The sequence below is a fragment of the Tachyglossus aculeatus genome, chromosome 2 (assembly GCF_015852505.1).
Source record: "Tachyglossus aculeatus isolate mTacAcu1 chromosome 2, mTacAcu1.pri, whole genome shotgun sequence".
NCBI lineage: Eukaryota > Metazoa > Chordata > Mammalia > Monotremata > Tachyglossidae > Tachyglossus > Tachyglossus aculeatus.
This window is the reverse complement of record NC_052067.1, coordinates 91,978,163-91,998,860: the sequence shown is the minus strand read 5'-3', so window position 1 is coordinate 91,998,860 and position 20,698 is coordinate 91,978,163. Positions and strand designations below refer to the sequence as shown.

The window sequence follows — 20,698 nt, the reverse complement described above, 5'->3', positions numbered from 1 at the left end:
TGACTGACTGAGCGGCTGAGGCGCCGGCCGCCGGGAGGCCGCGGCCGCTTTCCCACGCTCGGCGGGGGAGCCGCCCCCTCCGCCCGCTCCCCTCCCGGGCCCCGCCCACCGTGGCGGCAGCCAATCGGCGGCGCCGGTCTCCCGAGGGGGCGGGGCCTCTCCGGCCCGGCCGGGGCTCCCGTCCAATAGGCGGCGGAGGGGGGCGTGGCTTCGGCCCCTCGCCCCGCCCCCTCCCGGCGCGCGGCGGTGGTGGTGGGCAGGGCCGGCAGTCGGCCCCAACGCCCCCGACGGTCACGACGGTCGCCATCCCGGTCCAGGGGCGGCCCCGGCCCCGGCCGCCTCCTCCTCCTCCAGGCAGGCCTCCGGACGTCCCCGCCGCCATGAAGCGCCCTTGCGACGAAACCACCTCCGACAGCGACCTGGACGAGACCATAGACGTGGGCAGCGAGAACAATTACTCCGGGTGAGGGCCACGACCCCCGGGGGGGTTGGAGTGAGGGGGGGGATAATAATAATAATAATAATAATAATAATAATGTTGGCATTTGTTAAGCGCTTACTATGTGCAAAGCACTGTTCTAAGCGCGGGGGGGGGGGATACAAAGTGATCAGGTTGTCCCATGTGGGGTTCACAGTCAATCCCCATTTTACAGATGAGGTAACTGAGGCACAGAGAAGTGAAGTGACTCGCCCAAGGTCACACCCAGCGGACCTGTGGCGGAGTCGGGATTCGAACCCATGACCTCTGACTCCAGAGCCCGTGCTCTTTCCACTGAGCCACGCTGCTTCTCCACTCATTTTATTCTGTTCACGTGTTGGCTTCTGTCGTCCGCCTCCCCCTTCTAGACTGGCAGCCCGCTGCTGGGTAGGGACCGTCTCTAGGTGTTGCCAACGTGTAGTTCCCAAGCGCTTAGTACAGTGCTCTGCACACAGTGAGCGCTCAGTACATACGACGGAGTGAATGAATGAATGAAGGAACCTGAGCCCGCTGCTGGGTAGGGACCGTCTCTATATGTTGCCAACTTGGACTTCCCAAGCGCTTAGTACAGTGCTCTGCGCACCGTAAGCGCTCAGTAAATACGACTGAATGAATGAATGAAAGCGAGCCCACTGTTGGGTAGGGACCGTCTCTACATGGTGCCAACTTGGACTTCCCAAGCGCTTAGTACAGTGCTCTGCACACAGTAAGCGCTCAATCAGTACGATGGAATGAATGAATGAACGAACCTGAGCCCTCCGTTGGGTAGGGACTGTCTCTATATGTTGCCAACTTGGACTTCCCAAGCGCTTAGTACAGTGCCCTGCACACAGTAAGCGCTCAATAAATACGACGGAATGAATGAATGAATGAACCTGAGCCCGCCGTTGGGTAGGGACCGTCGCTAGATGTTGCCGACTTGGACTTCCCAAGCGCTTAGTACAGTGCTATGCACACAGTAAGCGCTCAATAAAGGCGATTGAATGAATGAACCTGAGCCCGCCGTTGGGTAGGGACCGTCTGTAGATGTTGCCGACTTGGACTTCCCATGCGCTTAGTACAGTGCTCTACACACAGTAAGCGCTCAATAAATACGATTGAATGAATGAACCTGAACCCTGCGTTGGGTAGGGCCCGTCTCTATATGTTGCCAACTTGGACTTCCCAAGCGCTTAGTACAGTGCTCTGCACACAGTAAGCGCTCAATAAATACGACGAAGTGAATGAATGAATGAATGAACCTGAGCCCGCCGTTGGGTAGGGCCCGTCTCTATCTGTTGCCGACTTGGACTTCCCAAGCGCTTAGTACAGTGCTCTGCACACAGTAAGCGCTCAAGAAATATTATTGAATGAAGGAATAATAATAATGGCATTTATTAAGCGCTTACTATGCACAAAGCACCGTTCTAAGCGCTGCGGGGGTTACAAGGTGATCAGGTTGTCCCTCGGGGGGCGCACAGTCTTCATCCCCATTTTACAGATGAGGGTACTGAGGCCCAGAGAAGGGAAGTGACTGGCCCAAAGTCACACAGCTGACAATTGGCGGAGCCGGGATTTGAACCCGTGACCTCTGACTCCAAAGCCCGGGCTCTTTCCACTGAGCCACGCTGCTTCTCGTGAATGAACCTAAGCCCGCCGTTGGGTAGGGACCGTCTCTATATGTTGCCAACTTGTACTTCCCAAGCGCTTAGTACAGTGCTCTGCGCACAGTAAGTGCTCAATCGGTACGATTGAATGAATGCATGAACCTGAGCCCGCCGTTGGGTAGGGACTGTCTCTATCTGTTGCCAACTTGGACTTCCCAAGCGCCTAGTACAGTGCTCTGCACACAGTGAGTGCTTAATAATCAATACGATGGAATGAATGAATGAACCTGAGCCCGCCGTTGGGTAGGGACCGTCTCTATATGTTGCCAACTTGGACTTCCCAAGCTCTTAGTACAGTCTCTGCCCACAGTAAGCACTCAATAAATACGATTGAATGAATGAATGTTAAGCACTTACTATGTGCAGAGCACTGTACCTCGCTCTCGCCTGTCCCGCCATCGACCCCCGGCCCACGTCATCCCCCGGGCCTGGAATGCCCTCCCTCTGCCCATCCGCCAAGCTAGCTCTCTTCCTTCCTTCAAGGCCCTGCTGAGAGCTCACCTCCTCCAGGAGGCCTTCCCAGACTGAGCCCCTTCTTTCCTCTCCCCCCTCGTCCCCCTCTCCATCCCCCCGCCTTACCGCCTTCCCCTCCCCACAGCACCTGTATATATGTATATATGGTTGTACATATTTATTACTCTGTTTATTTATTTATTTATTTATTTTACTTGTACATTTCTATCCTACTTATTTTATTTTGTTGGTATGTTTGGTTCTGTTCTCTGTCTCCCCCCTTTTAGACTGTGAGCCCACTATCGGGTAGGGACTGTCTCTATGTGATGCCAATTTGTACTTCCCAAGCGCTTAGTACAGTGCTCTGCACATAGTAAGCGCTCAATAAATACGATTGATTGATTGATTGATTGATTGGGGGGGAGTACAAGGTGATCAAGTTGTCCCACGTGGGGCTCACAGGCCTAATCCCCATTTTCCAGATGAGGCAACTGAGGCTCAGAGAAGTGAAGTGATTTGCCCAAAGTCACACAGCAGACACGTGGTGGAGTCGGGATTCGAACCCATGACCTCTGACTCCAAAGCCCGGGCTCTTAAGCGCTTATTCTGTGCCAGGCCCTGGACTGAGCGCCCCATCACAGGGGCGAGAAATCGGGAGATAGTAATGATGATAATGCTAATAATGATGGCATTTGCTAAGCGCTTACTATGTGCACAGTCTTCTAGACTGTGAGCCCGTTGATGGGTAGGGACCATCTCTATATGTTGACAACTTGTACTTCCCGAGCGCTTAGTCCAGTGCTCTGCACACAGTAAGCGCTCAATAAATACGATCGAATGAATGAATTAATTAATGCAAATCACTGTTCTAAGCGCTGGGGAGGATACAAGGTGATCGGGTTGGCCCACCTGGGGCTCGCAGTCTTCATCCCTCATTTCCAGATGAGGGAACTGAGGCCCAGAGAAGTGAAGTGACTAGCCCAAGGTCACACAGCTGACAAGTGGCGGAGCCAGGATTTGAACCCACGATGGGATTTGTTGAGCAGCGTGGCTCCGTGGAAAGAGCCTGTGAGTCCTTTGAGCCCGCTGTTGGGTAGGGACCGTCTCTATATGTTGCCACTTCCCAAGTGCTTAGTACAGTGCTCTGCACACAGTAAGCGCTCAATAAATATGATTGAATGAATGAATGAATGAAAGAGCACAGTCTTTGGAGTCAGAGGTCATGGGTTCAAATCCCGGCTCTGCCAACTGTCAGCTGTGTGACTTTGGGCAAGTCACCTGACTTCTCTGGGCCTCAGTTCCCTCATCTGTAAAATGGGGATGAAGACTGTGAGCCCCCTTGGGACAACCTCATCACCTTGTAACCTCCCAAGCGCTTAGAACAGTGCTTTGCATGTAGTAAGTGCTTAATAAATGCCATCATTATTATTATTATTATTGAGCGCTTACTCTGTGCCAAGCTCAGGACTAAGCACCCCGTCTTGGGTGCGAGAAATTGGGAGATAGTAATAATAATAATAATGGTATTTGTTAAGCACTTACTCTGTGCCAAGGCCTTTTCCTCAGCACCCCGTCGTGTGGGTGGGAAATCGGGAGATGATAATAATAATAATAATAACGGTATTTGTTTAGCGCTTACTCTGTGCCAGGCACTGTACTAAGCGCCCGGGGTGCATACAAGCAAGCCGGGTTGGACTCAGTCCCTGTCCCTCAAGGAGCTCAGAGTCTCGCTGTCCGTTTTACAGAGGAGGGAACTGAGGCATATTGGTAAGTGCTTACTGTATGCCAGGCACTGTACTAAGCGCCCCGGGGTGGATATTAGCAAGCCGAGTTGGAACTCCTCAGTCCCTGTCCTGCGAGGGGCTCACAGTCTCCATGCCCATTTTGCAGATGGGGTAACCGAGGCGCAGAAAAGTAAAGTGGCTTGGCCAAGGTCACACAGCAGACAGGCGGAGGAGCCGGGATTAGAACCCGTGACGTCCCGACTCCCAGGGCCTTGCCCTGTCCGCTACGCCGTGCTGCTTCTGATACTTTAAGGGAGATAGATGCTTTAATCAGTTAATCCATCAAGGATATTGATTGAGCGCTCACTGCGTGCAGATTGCCGGGCTGAGCGCTTAGGAGAGTACAGCGCAACACAGTTGGTAGACACGTTCCCTGCCCCTCAAGGAGCTTTCTCTCCAGGTTGCCTCGGACCCGGTAAACTGAGTCACCGAGGCCCCCCCGCCCCTGCTGAAGTTAGGGGGCTTGAGGGCTACTGGTGCAGGGTCTCCCGAGTGGGGGTCTGCCGGGGGGGTCAGGCGACCAACCGCTGCCCATGCAGGGAAAGGGGTTGCCCACGGGCTTCTTGACAGGAGGGCGACAGACGGTAGGGACCGTCTCTATATGTTGCCGACTTGGACTTCCCAAGCGCTTAGTACAGTGCTCTGCACACAGTAAGCGCTCAGTAAATGCGACCGAATGAATCTCGGGCCCGAATGGCAAGCGGTGATTAGTGGTGGGCTGGGTGTTTGATGTCATATTGTACTCTCCCAAGCGCTTAATACAGTGCTTTGCGCACAGTAAGTGCTCAATAAATACCATTGATAAGAATGATAATAATTGAGCGCCTTGCGTGTGCAGGGCGCTGTCCTAAGCGCCTGGGAGAGTACACCAATAGAAGGAGTAGTAGACGCCATCCCCGCCCTCAAGGAGCTTAGGTTGACTAAGTCGTTGACCCAAGGAGTCACCTTTCCCCAGGTGAATTCAGCCCTTCCCTCTCTCCTGAAACATCCGTCAGTGCTATTTATTGAACGCTTACTCTGTGTGGCACACGGTACTAAGCGCGATCCCGCAGCCCTCAGGGGCCCAGGTTTCCTCTTCTCTCCAGGAGGATTTTGGAAAAGCGGGAGGGGGGACCCGTTCGGTTGGCCGAGTGGCCGACGGATGCCCCCCTTGTGGATAATAATAACAATAATAATAATAATAATAATAATAATAATAATAGGCATTTGTTAAGCGCTTACTATGTGCAAAGCACTGTTCTAAGCGCTGGATGTGTGACACCCCCCCCTACACACACATACACGCATTCTCACACGCATCCTCGCCCTCCCACCCGCCGGACCTCGGTGTGACAGGGGTGCCTTATGTGACCTTTCTTTTAAAAATAACTTGCCCGTGCCAAGGAGACGACGGTGCGAGCGATTTCGCTGACCCCTGAGAGCTCCTCAGGGTGTATCGGGGGGCGGCGGGGGTCACTTGAAGCCGTTAAAACCTTTCGTTCAGCCCACTCCGGGGTCGGTCGGTGGGCTCTGGGGAGACGGATAGAGGAGGGGAGGCTCCCAACAGCTCCCTCTCCGCAGTCTGGAAGCCCAGGAAGACTGGGAAGCGGGGGGACAATAAGGGGGGAAGCGGCGAGACTGCATTTATGGGGAACGCATACCGTAGCAATCATTACCGTGGTGTTTGTTCGGCGCTTACTACGTGCCAAGCGCTGGGGCGGACACGGGTTAATCGATCCAGGGCCGCATCGGGTTGTGCAGGGAACGATGTCGTGTAATGCTGCACCTGACATTCTCCTACTGTTTCTCAGGCAGAGTACTGGTTCTGTGATTCGATCAAATTCCCCAACAACAACATCTCAGATTATGGCCCGAAAGAAAAGGAGAGGGGTATGTGTTTTTCCAAAGTTTCCTTTCCCGTAACCCGGGCTAACGCAACCGCTGCCTCTTTCTCCATCCCGAGTCATTTCACCCGCCATGCATTCACACTCACTTTTTTGTTTCGTTTTGTGTCTCGGGACTAGATAATAGAGAAGAGGCGACGGGACCGTATAAATAACAGTCTATCAGAGCTGAGACGACTCGTGCCGACGGCTTTTGAGAAACAAGTAAGCCGCTACTCCCCTTTCCACGTCCCCTCCCTGCCCCCCTATTTTTTTTTTCGTCTGGTAATGTCAGTTCTCTTTTTCAAGCTCGTTAAAATAACATTGTACGTGTCCTGATCTGGCACAAAGAAGCCATTTCAATAAAATGCTTTGTTGTGGCAAAACTATTAAAAACATAATCCATCGTGAAGCTGAAAAACATTTCCATCCTTTTGCCTATTTTTCCCTCAAGGGGAACAAGCACTCTTGCCGCCTCTGTTCTTTCGATGAATACCAGTAGTGGTTTTATTCAAAAATGTGCACGATGTAGCGCACTTCAAAAAACGTATACTTAAAGGGCGCTTCGGTCTCAACCTCTTTTCATTTTATTTCAACTTTCTCTGATTTTTTTTCTTTTAAGTAAGCAATTACCGGGCTAGCCTCCCTCCGACCAAATTTCCTAAAACACTGACAGGTCTGTCAAGCCACTCACTCATGCGAACGGTGGGATTAGTACTACCTTTGAATTTTTTTTGGCATTCTCTCGGACGCTCAAGCCCCCGCCGGATCGAAGCACGTAACAACCACGCTCCGGTCAAATGCAAACCTGCGTTTTGCAAGAACGTGTTTGCGCAGTTGCAAAAAAAGCCCGGTGGTTGTGAGCCAGGACGTTATTTTTCTTTCTTTTCAACTTGTCTCAGAGTTCCAAAAGAAGCACCATTTCCCCCAACCTGCACCCAGCTCCCGGCAACAGACCGTCGTTTCGTAGGAGACGGCCACGGAGACGATGGCCGGCTTTTAATTTTCGTTCCAGCGGGGTCGAGGGACAGCCGTCGTTTATTCCATTTTACCATTTGCCCCGTGAACACCACGAACGTTGGAAGCGACCGAGCGACGGGCAGTTGGCCGTTCTTAGTCGCTGCCATCGAAGCCTCTCACGCTGAATCTGGAATAACGTCGGGGAAAAGGCGGGATGCAGAACCGTATTAAATGTAGGACTTTAATGAAAGAAAAAAGCACTTAAAACAGCATCAGACCTCCGAGTGCCCAGACGGCAAATTACTCTTCGGATAAAAAGTCAAAGTGGGAAGTGTATCTTCGAGAAAAAAAGGACGAGGGACAGTTTCTGCCCCCTTGGGGCATTAAAACATCCCTTATCTGGGTTTTTTTTTTTAAAGTTCGGCTGATGCAAGTTTTCAGAACTGTGAGGGTCACAGGATTTTGTTTTATCTTTTTTTTTTCTTTTTTCTCTCCTTTAAATATTGACTTAAAGCAACCCAAGGCTGAGAAGGCAAACCTCTGTTCCCTGCTTATTGTAAACACATGGATCTCCCTTTTCCCGTGCTGGGTTAACGAAAGCCGGAGGGGTTCGGATGGGTGAGGGGGGAGGCTTGGTCAGACCCGGAGTAGGAGAAGATTCTGGGGGTGGCGAACAGGTGGGAGGGGTACCTGTCCCCCCGAATCGTGGAAACGTAAGACTGGAAACACAAATGTTTATCCATCTTTTTTTTTCTTTTTAACGTTGGTGGGAGTGGGGGGGAAATGAGCCTCCACTTGAGATTTCCCTAGTGGGCAAAATTGCATTTTGATTGACTTTCCGACGAGGGCGGGCTCATCTCCTTGGTAGTTTGATCCTGCTAACCTCTCCGCCTGCTGAATCTGGAACCGGGAGGGACCGTAGGATCCAAACGCCATCAAGGATTTAAAAATATTTTCCACCACCACCCTGGATTTTCTCAGCGGCGTCTTTGGTTTTTGTTTTGTCTTGGGGAGGATTTCTTGGATTTAATGTCCGCAGTGACACCTGCTGGTGACCGCCCTAAAGATTCTTCTGCAAATCTTGCTCCTGGGATAATAATAATAATGATAATAATAATAATAATAATAATAATAATATTTGTTAAGCGCTTACTATGTGCAAAGCACAGTTCTAAAGCGCTGGGAGATACAAGGTGATCAGGTTGTCCCACGTGGGGCTCACCGTCTCAATCCCCATTTGACAGACGAGGGAACTGAGGCACAGAGAAGTGAAGTGCCCCAGGGTCACACGGCTGACAAGTGGCGGAGCTGGGATGTCCACCTTTCCGTACCTCCAGCGGGCCCAGTCATTCAATCAGTCGACCAGTCAGTGGCATTTATTGAGCGCCTACTGTGTTGGGGGTGAAGCACCCTAACGAAGCAATTTCTCTGCCAAGGGCAAATTTGTGTGATTTTTCTGTTGCCGTTTTAGCCCCTCCGAGGCTAAAACCCCAGCCCCGGACGGAGCGTCCCGTTGCAGCCGCCCACGAGGATATCGGGCAGAGCTGATGGGCTTCCTGAGTGAGGCCTGCTTCGGTTATTTGAGTCGACACCGGCAGATAGCGGGCCTCGGCGGGACCGTGCCCCTGGCCGGCCGGCCGGCCGGGGGACAGATCCGTCTGGGAGGAGACTCTGGGGAAGGAGAAACCAGAAAGTTCGCGCCTGATGGCGGATGTGAGGCATGCTCAGTTGGAAACTTCCAGGCTGGGAAGACTTACTGTCCCGTCTCTTCTCTCAAGGGCTCTGCCAAATTGGAAAAGGCGGAAATACTGCAAATGACAGTGGACCATCTGAAGATGCTGCAGGCAACGGGAGGGAAAGGTAAGAGACTGACTGGTTTGGTTTTTGGGGTTTTTTCTCCCCAGTTTTCTTCCCCTTCTGCCTCCCTTCCCTCCTTTTCTCTTTGTCTTTCAGCTTCTGTCTCTCAACCGCGGTCTCTCTCCTCTGTCCCTCTTGAATTTTGGGAGGGAATCGCTCAGCCCACGCTTCTTTTGCCAGGCGTGATAGGCGGCTGCAGATTAAAGCCGGTGGAAATCAATGCTAATGGCAGGATTGAACTCGTGGGAAAGAACTCCTGAAACAAAAGAGCCACTTGACCCTGGGCTTGTGTTTGCTTTCATAGCACTGTGGGAGTGGAGGTTCTATTCAGTAGCCGCCCGGAGGGGGTGGGATTGGGGCTTCGTGGAGCCCTGAAACCCGCCTGGAGAGACAAAACAAACACACAAACAGCCAAACAGAAACAGGAGGCTTGGGGGCCAACAATGACGCGACACAAAACCTAGGTCTAGGGGGAAAATACCGTTTTGCCCAGCTCGGGCCCAAGGAAGTGAATCCACGGGGATTTTCATTGTCGTGTGTGTGTGTGTGTGTGTGTGTGTGTGTGTGTTTGTGTGTGTGCGCGTTCGCACATTTCCTTTGTTTTGTCGGGGGATGATGGAGAGGGAGAAATGCTGGATGGGCAAAACTCCCCTGGCACATTCATTCATTCGGTCGTATTTATTGAGCGCTTACTGTATGCAGTACACTGTACTAAGCACTTGGAAAGTACGATTCAGCGATAGAGATAATCCCCGCCCACACCAGGCTTACAGTCTAGTAGGGAGGAGACAGACATCAAAACAAGTAAACAGGCATCAGTATCAGAGCCCTGAGTGGAGCACCCAATCGCCACCCCCCAATCTGATGATCTTGTATCTACCCAAGCGCTCAGCTCAGTGCTTTGGACGGTGAGCCCACTGTCGGGTAGGGACCGTCTCTATATGTTGCCAACTTGTACTTCCCAAGCGCTTAGTACAGTGCTCTTCACACAGTAAGCGCTCAATAAATACAGTTGATTGATTGATTGAGTAAAACCTTACGGAGCACCGTAACTAGCCAACGCTGTCCCCAGACTATCAGCAGCCGCCGCCCGTGGGCCGGGGCCTAGGAGAGTAGTCAGTCAGTCGTATTTATTGAGCGCTTCCTGTATAGGAGCCATCCCGGGGTCCTCCGTCCATCTTCAACAAATGGGTCAGGCTGTTGTTGGTTCCGGAGTGGCCTCCCCGCACACCAGTTCCCCGGGCCGTGGGGAAAGCGGGCCCCGCGGCTACTGGGCCCAGGTGGCTGTCGACTAATCATCATCATCATCATCATCAATCGTAGTTATTGAGCGCTTACTATGTGCAGAGCACTGTACTAAGCGCTTAGGAAGTACAAATTACTAATCTGGCTGGTAGGATGTTGGGGCCGGAGGGGCGGCGATGGAAGCTGGAGACGCGGTGGGACGTGATCGCGATCCAGTGATCCCACCCTACCTCCGGAATTCGCTGTGGATTCCCTCCGGCGGGCGAGGTTCTGGCTCCTGCCCGGTCAGGACGGGTTTGATTTACAGCGTCCCCCTCAGCTCGGTCCCCTGGGAGGCAGCAGGCCCGGGGGCTGCCACTCTTGCTGGTGCCATTCCAGGGCCTGGTTTAAGCCCCTGCCTCTTTTTGTATAGGGGAAGGAACTGTGGTCTCATCCCGGCTCTTTGCCGGGCCTCCGGTGTGACCTGGGGCGAGGCGCTGTACGCTCTCGGTGCCTCAGTTTCCTCATCTGTAAACTGGGGATGCCAACCTCGGCCTCGCCTGACCGACGGGGGTGATATGAAGGGAAAATGGGATCCTGGAAGTGAGAGCCCTGAGGGGAGATGAAAATCAGGGAATTCCTGCTCTGGGTCCTCTCTCCCTGTGGGACGGAGAATTCTGCAGCCGCCACGTACCCACAGACACAGAACACACACACACAGACAAAACAGTCTCGATGAGGGCTTCGGAGACAGGCCAGTTTGTTGGTAAAGCGCTCTTTTTCTACAGATATACCTTTTTCTTTCTAAACTGGCTCATTCATCCCCGGACCCCTGATCCCGCTGTTCTCGTTTAGGGAATTTCCGTAGCACTTTGGGCTCTGCCTTCCCTGTGGCCGGGTCCTCCGGGTAGTTCGGTTAATCTGATGAGCTTAATTAGGTTCATTATAGACTCAGCACATGTGTCCTCGGTCTTTCCCAGCCCTCATCCCTTTAGAGGGTTCGGAGCTGTTGTTTTTCGTAATTGAACTCTCCGTCTAGGAATTTGGGGATAATTAGGGGACAGCTCCTCTCCAGATCCCTTTGATGACAGGTTTGTGAAAGGAGTCCATATGGGCTGGGACCCCGTTGGAAATCCATTGTCGGCCACCTTTCTAAAGCGCTCCTTCTCTAACCAGCGGCTAGGCTAGTGAAGGGACCACGGGCCCAGCTCCGCCACTTGTCCGCTGTGTGGCCCTGGGCAAGTCGCTTCGCTTTTCTGTGCCTCGGTTCCCTCATCTGGAAAACGGGGATTAAGACCGCGAGGCCCACGTGTGACCGTGTCCAACCTGATTACGTTGTATCTCTACCCCAGTGCCTGGACAATAGTAAGCGCTGAACAAATACTGTTAAAAAAAAAAAAAAGAAAAACAGAAAACACCGTATGTACGAAGAAGAGAGAACAGCGTGAGGGAGGGCGAGGGAAGAGAGATATCAGGCCCAGGATGGAGAGAGCCTAGAGGCTAGACTGCCGTGGAGGTCCAGTCTAAAACTGCCCCGAGCATGAGGAAGGGTGGTCAATTCGAGTCACCTGACAAGGGTTGTGCCTCCTGCTGCGGATCATTTCTTCAACCGGCGTCGTCGCGTCTTTTTCCACCGGGCGGGCGTTACAGCTGCACAAGTCCCCTGCTACCTATTCATCTCTTCAACCGCTGTTGTGTCGTTTTACTCAGCGGGGCGGGGGCCGCATCTCCCTTCTTTTCTGGAAGGTCACCTACCCAACCTGGGCTTTTAAATACACAACCTTCAAGTGTAAGGGTTTTCGCTGCCCTTCCTACTGGGAGACCTCTGATGTTATTAGCAGCGTGTACAGTAGTATGTGAAGTAAACGAGTAACACCCTGAATGTGTGTAGTGCTTCTGGGAAGCAGCATGACCTCGTGGAAAGAGCACAGCCCTGGGCGTCAGAGGACCTGGGTTCTAATCCCGATTCCGCCAACTGCCCGTGACCTTCGGCATGTCACTTCACTTCCTTCTGCCTCAGTTACCTCATCTGTAAAGTGGGGATGAAAGTCCTATTCTCCCTCCCACTTGCACTGTGCGCCCTGGGTGGGACGGGGATTCTCTGGCCAGATTATCCTGTAGCTACCCAAGCGCTTAATACAGTGCCTGGCACATAATAAGCACTTTCCAAATATTGTTATTATAGTAGTAATAATGATGATAGCATTTATTAAGCGCTTACTCTGTGCAAACCACTGTTCTAAGCGCTGGGGAGGTTACAAGGTGATCAGGTGGTCCCACGGGGGGGCTCACAGTCTTCATCTCCATTTGACAGATGAGGTAACTGAGGCCCAGAGAAGTTAAATGACTCGCCCAAAGTCACACAGCTGACAAGTGGGGGAGCTGGGATTTGAACCCATGACCTCTGACTCCAAAGCCCAGGCTCTTTCCTCTGAGCCACACTGCCTCTCCAATTATCATCATCATTCTTGTTATCGTTATGGTTATTATCGTCGCTGTTGTTTTCCAAAGCACTTGTGCATCCGTGACCTCGTTTTATCCTCACCACATCCCCGTGAGACCAGGAAAGGTTCATTCATTCATTCAATCGTATTTATTGAGCGCTCGCTGTGTGCAGAGCACTGTACTAATCACTCGGGAAGTACAAGTCCGCAACATATAGAGACGGTCCCCAATCAACAACGGGCTCACAGTCTAGAAGATTGCGGTTAGTATTACCATTCTACAGGCAAGGAAACCGAGGCCTCGAGAAATTAAGCGACTTAAAGCACAGAGGAGAGTGGGTTTTCTGTCTATTCTATTTATTTTATTTTGTTAGTACGTTTGGTTTTGTTCTCTGTCTCTCCCTTTTAGACTGTGAGCCCACTGTTGGGTAGGGACTGTCTCTATATGTTGCCAGCATGTACTTCCCAAGCGCTTAGTACAGTGCTCCGCACACAGTAAGCGCTCAATAAATACGATTGATTGATTGATTGATTTTCTAGTTCTGCTGTGCTCTCCCAAGCGCTCAGGCCAGCCCTCTGCACGCAGTAGAGAAGTAGCAGTGGACAGAACGAGGCTGGAAGTCAGAGGACCTGGGTTCAAATCCTGGCTCTGCCATGTGCTTGCTCTGTGACCTTGGGCCAGTCACTTCACTTCTCTGTGCCTCAGTCTCCTCAACAGTAAAGTGGGTGTTGCCCGGTCTCCCACCTACTTAGGACCGTGAGCCCCATTTGGAACAGGGACTGTGTCTGACCTAATTAACCTGTACCTATCGCAGTGCTTAGAACAGCGTTTGACACATAGCATATAAATACCGTAAAACAAAGTGTTCAAGAAATCGGATTGATGGATCCACTCAAAGTTACCCAAAGTTACTCAAAGTGGGGATGGAGACTGAGCCCCACGTGGGACAACCTGATGACCTTGTATCTCCCCCAGCGCTTAGGACGGGGCTGGGTGCACAGTAAGCGCTTAATCAATGCCATCGTCATTATTATTATTACTACCCACCAGGCCAGAGGCGCGGCTGGGACCAGAAACCAAGTGGACAGACTCCCAGAGCCGTGCTCGGTCTCCTAATTCACGATTTGGGGCGGCTCGGGCCGGTAGTTGCAACTGTAGCGGCGAGAGCCATTGGGATCGGACTCCAGGGAAAGGAGCCATTTCTCCGCAGCAGGAACGACAGGCCCGAAAGCAGCTCCGTAAGCCGCGAGCCCTTGGACGCGAAACCGGTTTTCTTGTCCTGGCTCTTCAAATCAGCGACTGAATTACATAGAAAAACTCATCTTGTTCCCACCGAGACGCTCTTCCTGCCATGCAATGGCAAGATGTTTTCAGTTTGCAGTTTAAGTCAGCCAGCATGTCGAGAAACATTTGTGCCCGCACTGAGCAGATGATATCCTCATACATTTCTAAGGGAAGTCCCTAGACTGTCGAGACTCGGAGCTTTGGATCCGTGGCGTACATGCCAACGCGGGAGAGAAAGGGGCAGGAACTTGGAGTCCAGCCCTTTAATCTTCCACCCATTGTGTGGTGTGTGGTGTGAGTGTGTGTTTGTAAGAGAGTCAGACTGACTCTGGGTCTGGATCACCATGGAAAGCCTCGCTTTGGAATTTCCCCAGCCCACAAGACAGGAGGAGAGGCACCGTGCTGTGTTTTTGAAGAGCCTGAAACGCGCGGATGTTCTTAATTCTCTTCCTGCGCTCGAGCCTCGGTTGGTAGCGTTACTCCGGTCACCGTGCTGTGTTTTTGAAGAGCCTGAAACGGGGATGTTCTTAATTCTCTTCCTGCCCTTGAGCCTCGGTTGGTGGCGTTACTCCGGTCCCCAACCCGTGTAAATTACAAAGCACATCGTTTTCAAGCTCCTGCGAAGTCAAATCATAAATAGCTGGGGCAAGTGTTGCCGCCAGACCCGGGCGGAGGAGAAATCAATCAATCAATCAATCAATCGTATTTATTGAGCGCTTACTGTGTGCAGAGCACTGTACTAAGCGCTTGGGAAGTACAAGTTGGCAACTTATGGAGACGGTCCCTACCCAACAGTGGGCTCGCTTTCATTCATTCATTCAATCGTATTTATTGAGCGCTTACTGTGTGCAGAGCACTGTACTAAGCGCTTGGGAAGGACAAGTCGGCGACACATAGAGACGGTCCCTGCCCAACAGCGGGCTCACAGTCTAGAAGGGGGAGGCAGACAACAAAACCAAACATACTAACAAAATAAAATAAATAGAATAGATATGTACAAGTAAGAGAAAGAGTAGGCCGTTAGTTTATCACCATCCGCAGCAGCACAGGCGTTTAGACAGTTGCCTGCTGGGGGCGGTTAGAGCACTGCCTGGTGGGTGGGGGCCCCGAGGTACCTGTGGGGATCTTGGGGGTAAAACACTGTACTGGGTGCTAGGGACACATTTCCTTGGGGAAGTCACTTCTCTGGGCCTCAGTTTCCACATCTGGAAAATAGGGATGAAGACTGTGAGCCCCCCTTGGGACAACCTGATCACCTTGTAACCTCCCCAGCGCTTAGCACACTGCTTGGTACATAGTAAGCACTTAGGAAATACCATCATCAGCATTTAACAGAAGCATGACACCCATCCCTGCCCTCTGGGAGTCTATAAGACTCAACCGGGGGAGGCAGGTAGACCTGAATGACGGATGCGTGGTAGCTGAAAGTGTGAGATCAGCCGTAAAGATAAGGGGATAAATAAATCATCAACAAATAAACCTATCAGCGCACTGGCACACCGAGATGATGGGGAGGAAGGGATTGTCTGTGTTGTTGAATTGTACTTTCCCAGTGCTTACTACAGGACTCAGTAAGCGCTCAGTAAATACAATTGAATGAATCAGGAGGAAAGCTGAGGGAGGGGAGGAATCAGGGAAGGCGGATTTTTGGAAGGGGGGGGGGGGGTGACAGTGAGGGGTCCAGGTATATTCAGTTGTATCTATTGAGCGTTTACTGTGTGCAGAGCACTGTACGAAGCGTTGGGGAAAGTACAATACAGCAATAGAGACAATTCCCTGCCCGCAGCGAGCTCACCTTCTAGAGTGGGGGAGACCGACCTCAATACAAATCAACAGACATCAATATAAATAAATAAAATTACAGATATATATATATATATATATATATATATAAGTGCTGTGGAGCGGGGAGAGGGGGAACGAGCAGAGGGCCCAGGGGCGAGCCAGGGTGTGGATTCGCCACTTCTCTGTGTACAGAGAAGGTGTCTACCCGCTGGTGAACTCCCCCAAGCACATAGTACAGCGCTCTGCACACAGAAAGCGCTCAATAAATACAACTGATTGATTGATTGGTCGGTTGACCTCCCTGCATTTTGTCTCTCTCCTCTCCGGCCCATACTTCACCCTGCTGCCCAGATCATTTTGCTAAAGTATACCGCACACGTCTCCCCACTCCTCGAAAACCTCCCGTGGTTTCCCATCCACCATCAATCAGCCGTCTCCCTCCTACCTCACCTCGCTGCTCTCCTTCCACAACCCAGCCCGCACGCTTCCCTCCTCTAATGCCAACCTATCGCCGTACCTCCATCTCCTCCACCTCGCCGCCGACCTCTCGCCCACATCCTGCCTCCGGCCCGGAACGCCCTCCCTCTTTTCATTCATTCAAGCATATTTATTGAGCGCTTACTGTGTGCAGAGCACTGGACTAAGCGCTTGGGAAGTACAAGTTGACAACATCTAGGGACGATCCCTACCCAACAGCGGGCTCACAGGCTAGAAGACAGACAACAAAACAAAATATATTAACAAAATAAAATAAATAGAATAAATATGTACATATAAAATAGAGTAATAAATACGTACATATATACAGGTGCTGTGGGGAGGGGAAGGAGGTAAGGCAGGCGGGATGGCCCCACCTTCCAAGCCACATTAAAATCACAACTCCAAGAGGCCTTCCCAGACTACGCCCTCATTTCCTCTACCCTCCCTCCCTCCCAATCAATCAATCAATCAATTGTATTTATTGAGCGCTTACTGTGTGCAGAGCACTGTACTAAGCACTTGGGAAGTACAAGTTGGCAACAGATAGAGACAGTCCCTACCCAACAGCGGGCTCACAGTCTAGAAGGGGGAGACAGAGAACAAAACCAAACATATTGGCAAAATCTGCCTCACCTGTGCACTCGGATCTGTACCCCATTGTACACGCAATATTCCCCCCACCCTCCGCCCCACAGCATGTAAGGGCTTATTACAGTGCTTTGCCCACAGTAAGCGCTCAGTAATTCGATTGAATGGATGTACGTAAACTTACACTCTGCCATTTCCTCCGTCTGATGGATCTCAGTGTCTGTCCCCCCGCCGTAGACTGTAAGTTCTTTTATTTTGTTCATGGTATCTGTTAAACACTTACCATGTGCCAGGCACTGTACTCAACTCCGGGGTCGACACGAGCCGATGGGGTTGGACCCAATCCACGTCTACCGTGGAGCTCAGAGTCATAATCCCCATCTTACAGATGAGGAAACCGAGGCACAGGGAAGTTAAGTGACGTGCCCAGGGTCACGGGGGGGGTCGTGCCAATGTGCCAACCAACGAACTCTGATTCCAAGGCCCGTGCTCTTTCCCCTGAGCCATGCTGCTTCTATATCTATAATTCTGTTTATTCTGATGGTATTGACACCTGTCTACTTGTTCTGTCTTGCTGTCTGTCTCCCCCTTCTAGACTGCGAACTCGTTGTTGGGTAGGGACTGTCTCCATATGTTGCCCGAATTGTACCTTCCAAGCGCTTAGTACAGTGCTCTGCACACAGTAAGCGCTCAATAAACATGATTGAATGAAGGAACTGTACCGTACGGTACTCCCCCGAGTGCTTAGTTAATAGTCTCCCTCTCCCCTTCCTCCCCCTCCCCATCCCCCTCTTACCTCATTCCCCTGCCCACAGCACCTGTATATAGGTATATATGTTTGTACGTATTTATTACTCTATTTTATTTGTACGTATTTATTCTACTTATTTTATTTTGTTAATACGTTTTGTTGTCTGTCTCCCCCTTCTAGACTGCGAGCCCGCTGTCGGGTAGGGCCCGTCCCTATATGTTGCCAACTTGTACTTCCCAAGCGCTTAGCCCAGTGCTCTGCACACAGTAAGCGCTCAATCAGTACGCCGGAATGAACGAATGAATAGCGGCGGTGTTCGTTAAGCGCTTACTACGCGCCAAGCCCTCTCCTGAACATCCAGGGCTCTCCCCCTCGGCAGGACGGGAGGATTGACGGCCTCCCTGTCTCTCTCCCCCTCCTCCAGGCTATCTCGACGCCCACGCGCTGGCCATGGATTTCATGAGCATCGGCTTCCGGGAGTGCCTGACGGAAGTGGCCAGGTACCTGAGCTCGGTGGAGGGCCTGGACGGCGCCGACCCGCTGCGGATGCGCCTCGTCTCCCACCTCAGCACGTGCGCCTCGCAGCGCGAGGCCGCGGCCATGACGTCCCCCTTGGGCCCGCACCCCGCGCCTCACCCCTTCCCCCCGCACCACTGGGCCGCCGCCGCCGCGGCCGCCGCCGCCTTCCACCCGCTCCCGGCCGCCCTGCTCCCCGCCAGCGGACTCCACGCCTCGGAGGGCCCCCCGTGCCGCCTCTCGGCCGACTCGGGCCTCCGCGGGCCTCCCTGCCTCCCGCCCCTGTCGGCCTCGCTCCTGTCCCTCTCGGCCACCGTCCAGGCCGCGGCCACGGCCGCCGCCCACAGCTTCCCGCTGTCCTTGGCGGGCGCCTTCCCCCTGCTGCCCCCGGCCGGGGCCGGGGTCGGGGCCGCCGTCAGCCCCCCGCTGCCCGCCTCGGCCGCCTCCAGCCCGCGGCAGGCCGGTCCCGGGGGCGCGAACAGTAAACCCTACCGGCCCTGGGGGACAGAAGTGGGCGCCTTTTGACGCGCCCCGGTCCCCCCACCCCGAGCCCCTCGCCCGCTCCTCCACGAGGCCGACCGCCGGGACCGTCCGTGGCCGAGGCCGACCGCCCTCCGTTTCCCGGCTGGCGTGACGAAGGCCGACCCGGACCGAAGCCGCCCAGATGCCCGAGCGACCCCACGGGACCGGGGACCCTCTTCCAGAGCCGACCTCCCCCCGGAGCGGAAACAGCGCCGCGTCGTCGCTCTTCTACTCCTTCCTCCCCCTTCCTTCTTTCTCTTTCTTCACGTTTTGTTCGGCTTAGGGCGTCTCACTACCCAACACCAGTGGCCGTGGAAAACCTCACACTCCCGTTCCCGTTGTAGAAGTTTCCTGGGAAACAGATAGACTCTAGAGCTCAGCTATGCATCTTAATATTTGCGGGCGGGAAGGGGAAATATCCCTTCCAAGTTCTCCAGAGGTAGAACGACGACCGCACGCGCACCACACACACACACACACTGACTCACTCGCTCTTTCGCACACACAAAAGAGTTCCAAGTTTCACAAGTGCCTAAGATGAAGAAGCGTTTTCTTCCAAAGCCAGTAGCGTTGCACAGGAGCGAGCGGGAGACGGGGGAGAGGGAAGGAGGGAGGCAGCAAGTCACTGGGCCACGGGACGTGTGATCCCTTCCCGGAAATCCCCGTTAAATCCCGGCCGTTTCATAGCCCAGTAGGAGACAGCGGTCCCATTCAGGTGGAAAGCGAAGCCCGATGATACCCGGTTTTCCGTCAGTGCCCCGACTCGCCCGACGGTGAGGTCGAGGACCGCATCGAGAAGAACGATTCCCCCTCGGTGTTTGGTTCGACCCATTTTTCAGCGCTACCGTGGGCACCTTTGGGCTTTTTTTGGTTTTTAAACGCCAGGCCGCCTTCGTAGGGTGGGCTGACGGCACCGGCCCAGAGTCCTTCGCAGTTCTAAGATGGCAATTGGCCGTCTTTGGGGTGGTTTTCCCTATCGATCTCAAGCCCACCCTTCTTCCTCTCGGAGGGAAACCGCAGGCTCCCTTCCCCGCTGGGCCTTCGGAGACTGTGGTCCCTCCAGGGACAGCGGGGCGAGGACAGAGAGGGAAGAGCAGGGAAAGAGGAAACGGTTGTATAAGCTCACCCTTTCCGTAGCCAACTCGGATCCCGAACCACGATGAATGTATTCAGATGAGTTGTTGGTAAATTATTGTTTTGATTTGATCCCCCCCCTTTGTCAGAACCCAGGTGATGAGAGAGACGGAAAGGAGCCTTGTTTCGGTCCGTTTTTATTTTTTTTGACTTTTGTTTTATGACAAAAAAACCGTAATCTCATATTACATTGAACCAAGCACGTGAGATTTTTATGTCTGGAGAACTAAAAAGACACAGCATGTACTATTATGCACTTGAATTCTCTGCTGTGTGGAGAAAGCAATAAACCTTAAGAGAATGTTAAACATTATGCAAAATATACTTTAAAATATTTGTTTTAAAAATACCGTATCTGGTCTGTTTCCCGTCTTTTCCCCCAGTACTTTGTAACCTTTTTCTATGCAAAATTCTGTACATATCACTAATTAAATGAAGTCCTTTTTGACTGTGTTTTGTGGCCACTGCAAAGGGGGACATGGAAAGGGATTTACTAATGCTAATAACCATGGTATTTAAGCACTTACTAAGTACCAAGCTTTGTAGTAAGTGCAGGAGTAGTTGCAAGACAATCAGGTGGGACACAATCCCTATCCCACATGGCAGCATGGCCTAGGGGATAGAGTAGAGGCCTGGGGGCCAGAAGGATCTGGATTCTAATCCCGGCTCTGCTGCTTGTCTTCTGTTGGGACTTTGGGCAGGTCACTTTGGTTCCCTATGCCTCAGTTCCCTCATCTGTAAAGTGGGGATTAAATACCAGTTCTCCCTCCTACGTGGGTGGGAGCCCCGTGTGGGACAGGGATTGTGTCCGACCTAATTATTTTGTGCCTTTCCCCGGCAGTTAGAACAGTGCTTGACACAAAGGAAGAACTTAGCCTCATAATAATAATAGTATTTTGTTAACTCAAAGCGGGAGGGAGAAAAAACAG

At 52.4% G+C, this 20,698-nt stretch overlaps 1 protein-coding gene across 1 annotated transcript; it reads left to right on the top strand.

Moving 5' to 3' along the window:
- The first annotated feature begins 300 nt into the window (after positions 1-300).
- On the top strand, positions 301-20,202 carry HEY2 (hes related family bHLH transcription factor with YRPW motif 2). The gene is made up of 5 exons (XM_038768123.1): positions 301-463; positions 6,152-6,230; positions 6,365-6,448; positions 8,962-9,043; positions 18,022-20,202. Exons 1-5 carry the CDS (start codon positions 381-383, stop codon positions 18,636-18,638), a joined length of 945 nt encoding a protein of 314 aa, XP_038624051.1. The 5' UTR covers positions 301-380; the 3' UTR covers positions 18,639-20,202.
- Positions 20,203-20,698: the final 496 nt, after the last annotated feature.

Coding starts and splice junctions, on each gene's coding strand:
- HEY2 (XM_038768123.1), top strand. CDS start 381: ATGAAGCGCCCTTGCGACGAAACCACCTCCGACAGCGACCTGGACGAG. Junction 464..6,151: donor AGCGAGAACAATTACTCCGG/GTGAGGGCCACG, acceptor ACTGTTTCTCAG/GCAGAGTACTGGTTCTGTGA. Junction 6,231..6,364: donor CCCGAAAGAAAAGGAGAGGG/GTATGTGTTTTT, acceptor TCTCGGGACTAG/ATAATAGAGAAGAGGCGACG.